Source organism: Merops nubicus, unplaced genomic scaffold, assembly GCF_000691845.1.
Source record: "Merops nubicus isolate BGI_N331 unplaced genomic scaffold, ASM69184v1 scaffold2945, whole genome shotgun sequence".
Lineage (NCBI taxonomy): Eukaryota > Metazoa > Chordata > Aves > Coraciiformes > Meropidae > Merops > Merops nubicus.
The window spans coordinates 1-2,853 of NW_008608777.1; the positions used below are offsets into that span (position 1 = coordinate 1).

The window sequence follows — 2,853 nt, forward strand, 5'->3', positions numbered from 1 at the left end:
CAGAAGCTGCATTCCCCGCAGCGAGGAGTGCAAAGAGGGATGACTTTGTCTCCTGGAACAATGCACATGCCACTTTAGGTGCTTCTTGCTCATCAGACCCTTGGGGTGCTCCTGCTGGGAGCTGAATCTCGGGTGTGTATTTGTGACTGTTGTTGGTGTTACCTGGTTTCACAGAGGTCACTCCTTCTCCAATGCTTTCCACGATCCCAGCTCCTTCGTGGCCTGGGATAACTGGGAAATCCACATTGGGAAAGCGACCTTGTAAAAGATTTTCATCTGTGCCACAGATGCCAGAAGCCACTATCTGTTTGGAGAGAAAAGAATAGATCATCTGGCCTCTGTAACTCAGTTTGTGGAAGTAATTTTCATAGCACTATTACAATTCCCAATACAATTGATGCTGTCACCCTGTGCCGGGACATTCCCCTTCTGTTGACGTGGAATGCTTCATGTGGCTTTCCTCTGCACTGTGCTGTAGGGGCTGGGGGTCAATTTGTGGAGTGTCTCTGGCTCTCAGTTTTGGGAATGGAAGATCCTAGGTGTTGGTGTCTGAAGCAGCCTGGCATAACTTAGCGGGGAGAGCAAAGTGTTGTGCTGTGTGCAGGTGTGTCATAGAGACTGGTAATCCAGTGAAGACTGTCCTTTTCTGATGACCTGAACAGGGTTGGTGCCAAGAGCCACGGGAGGTGTTTGGGATGGGTAATTCAAGGGCATTACATGGCCATGGATGTGTTGGAGCAGCCAACTCATTGCCTTAGAGCCCTGCAGTGTGCAGTCCTGGGCTTTTATCTACAAGCTCGCATCTCTCAGCTGAAAGCCCATTTTTTTCTAAGAGAAATCCTAAATTCTGTGTGTTGAATAAAACCTGTTTTTCTTGTTATCCAGGATCTAGTGTCAGTGCTGGAGGATGATGTTCTCTAGAATGTACCACTGCCTTAACTTTGATGGCATAGTGAAATTTACAGCTGAACTGTGTGTAAGGTCATGAAGTGTCATAAGCTGTGAATGTTCACATGGAGGCCTTTCTTCATATGATCAGCTGGGGAGAGAAAGAGGGAAAAAAAACCTCTCAGTGGTGTTGAGAGATTGTTACCAGCAGGCATCTTCTGCTGTGGAGCTGGTGTTTATCTATTTGCGTGCTCTAAAGCAGTTTACGCTTTTTGGGAGTATAAGTCTGCTCCCTAAAACACCTACAGTCCAAGAGGTGGCCAGCATGAGTGCTTTGCAGTCCTGAGTGAAGCTGAAGACAAAAATGGATCCTCCGCATTTTGGGTTCAGTTAGCTGGGGGCTGCTACATTTGATCACCCAGTGCTCCCGAGTATCCGAATTATGCCACATGGGAGCCTGATCAGAAGGGGCTCAGGAACAGGACTGCTTGGCACGTTTTTCTTCATGGTTCATTGGTTGTCACTCAGCATCAACTGTGAACGCCTTAAACTGAATTTTTTGTTTTGTTTTGTTCATGTAGCACTTCCTCAGCTCTGCCCCCCACCTCCCTGATTTCTTCTAAGAAAGGCATGGCAAATGTCATCATGATGGAGAAGCCACAGCAAGGCTGCTGCCCATGGTGGGAAGACGCAGGAGCCAAAGGAGACAACAGAACCGGCAGTGCCCTCAGGGGTCAGGACTGAGCTTTGTGCTGGTCACAGGGTTTGTAGACAGCTGTAGGCCAGGCCAGCAATAAACCAGGGGAAGAGCCCATGCAGGAGGTCCAGGCAGAGTGGCAGGAGACAGAGCTGGAAGTGGGAAGGGAGAGGACACCACAGCATGGATCCCAGGGATCTGTCCAGGAGAGAGAGATGGAGATGGGAATTCCTGTGCCACAATTTAGGCAGGGACTAATCTGAAGAGGATATCCTGGCAGATGGTGTATGAGTGGGGGTTATAGCTAAAGGCTGCTCCGGACAATTAAAGCCTAATGATGGACACATCCCTGATAGGCATGTTCACGGGATAACCACAAGAACAGCAGTTTCTACAAGAGTTAAAAATAGGGAAACGTGTTTTTACCTTGATGCGGACTTCACCTGCCTTTGGAGGTGCAACCTCCACCTCCTCCACAGAGAGCGGTTTTCCCGGGGCCCAGGCAACAGCAGCTCTGCACCTGATAACCTGGAGGGAAGAGAGGGGATTAGGCTGTGTGGGCACGTTTGGCTTTGGAGCCGGGTCGGGGAGGGTCGTCCTGCAGCCCCCTGAAACGGAGCTGCAGAAACTCAGCAGTGCTCAGCTGTAGGTGAAGCCAAGTGATGTTTAGTAAACACTGGCCTAGTTTAAGGTCTGAGGAAACACCGTCTGCACTCTGTCACATAGAGAGCTTGAGGTGTGCTTTTAGGAAATTATAGGGGGGTTGATGGCTTTTGTGGATTTTATATAATGGCATCATCTGGGAATGGACAGATTGTGCTCTGATGGGGAGTGTGGACCCTACCTGGTGGCAATGCTTCTCAAGAGCTTTGCTGTTGGTCTTGTAAGTTACTGGGCTGAAGGTACCTCAGAGGGATTAAGAAATGGTCCCCGTCTGGCTGGCAAGCAGATAACTTTTTACCTTGCCAAAGGAATGATTTGGATTATGGCATCTCCCAAGCCCCAAGGCAACCAACCCAAAGCTGTTGGACATCTGCAAAATTGAGCTTGCTTCTTGAAGTGGGTTTTGACAGGAAAAAGGCTGAAGGCGGGAGGCGAGCGGCCGCCAGAGAGGGCAGGAGCCCGGGGGGCTGAGCAGAGCGGGGTTTCAGAGCAGCACGGTTTCCTTTCCCGGGCTGCGGGGCGGAGCAGGAGAGGGGAGCACTGGCCGAGGCAGGTCCCGACACGCGGACACGCACGACAGCAGAGGCGTGCGACGCCGGAAAGGG

At 50.6% G+C, this 2,853-nt stretch overlaps 1 protein-coding gene across 1 annotated transcript; it reads right to left on the reverse strand.

The window, feature by feature from the left end:
* Nucleotides 1–10: 10 nt before the first annotated feature.
* Nucleotides 11–2,113, reverse strand: LOC103772993 (alcohol dehydrogenase 1-like; the record flags this gene model as incomplete). Its single annotated transcript, XM_008940345.1, has 3 exons — nt 11–52; nt 163–304; nt 2,012–2,113. Coding segments are annotated over 3 exons (286 nt in total), but the record flags the coding sequence as incomplete, so codon positions are not given.
* Between the last annotated feature and the right edge of the window lie 740 nt (nt 2,114–2,853).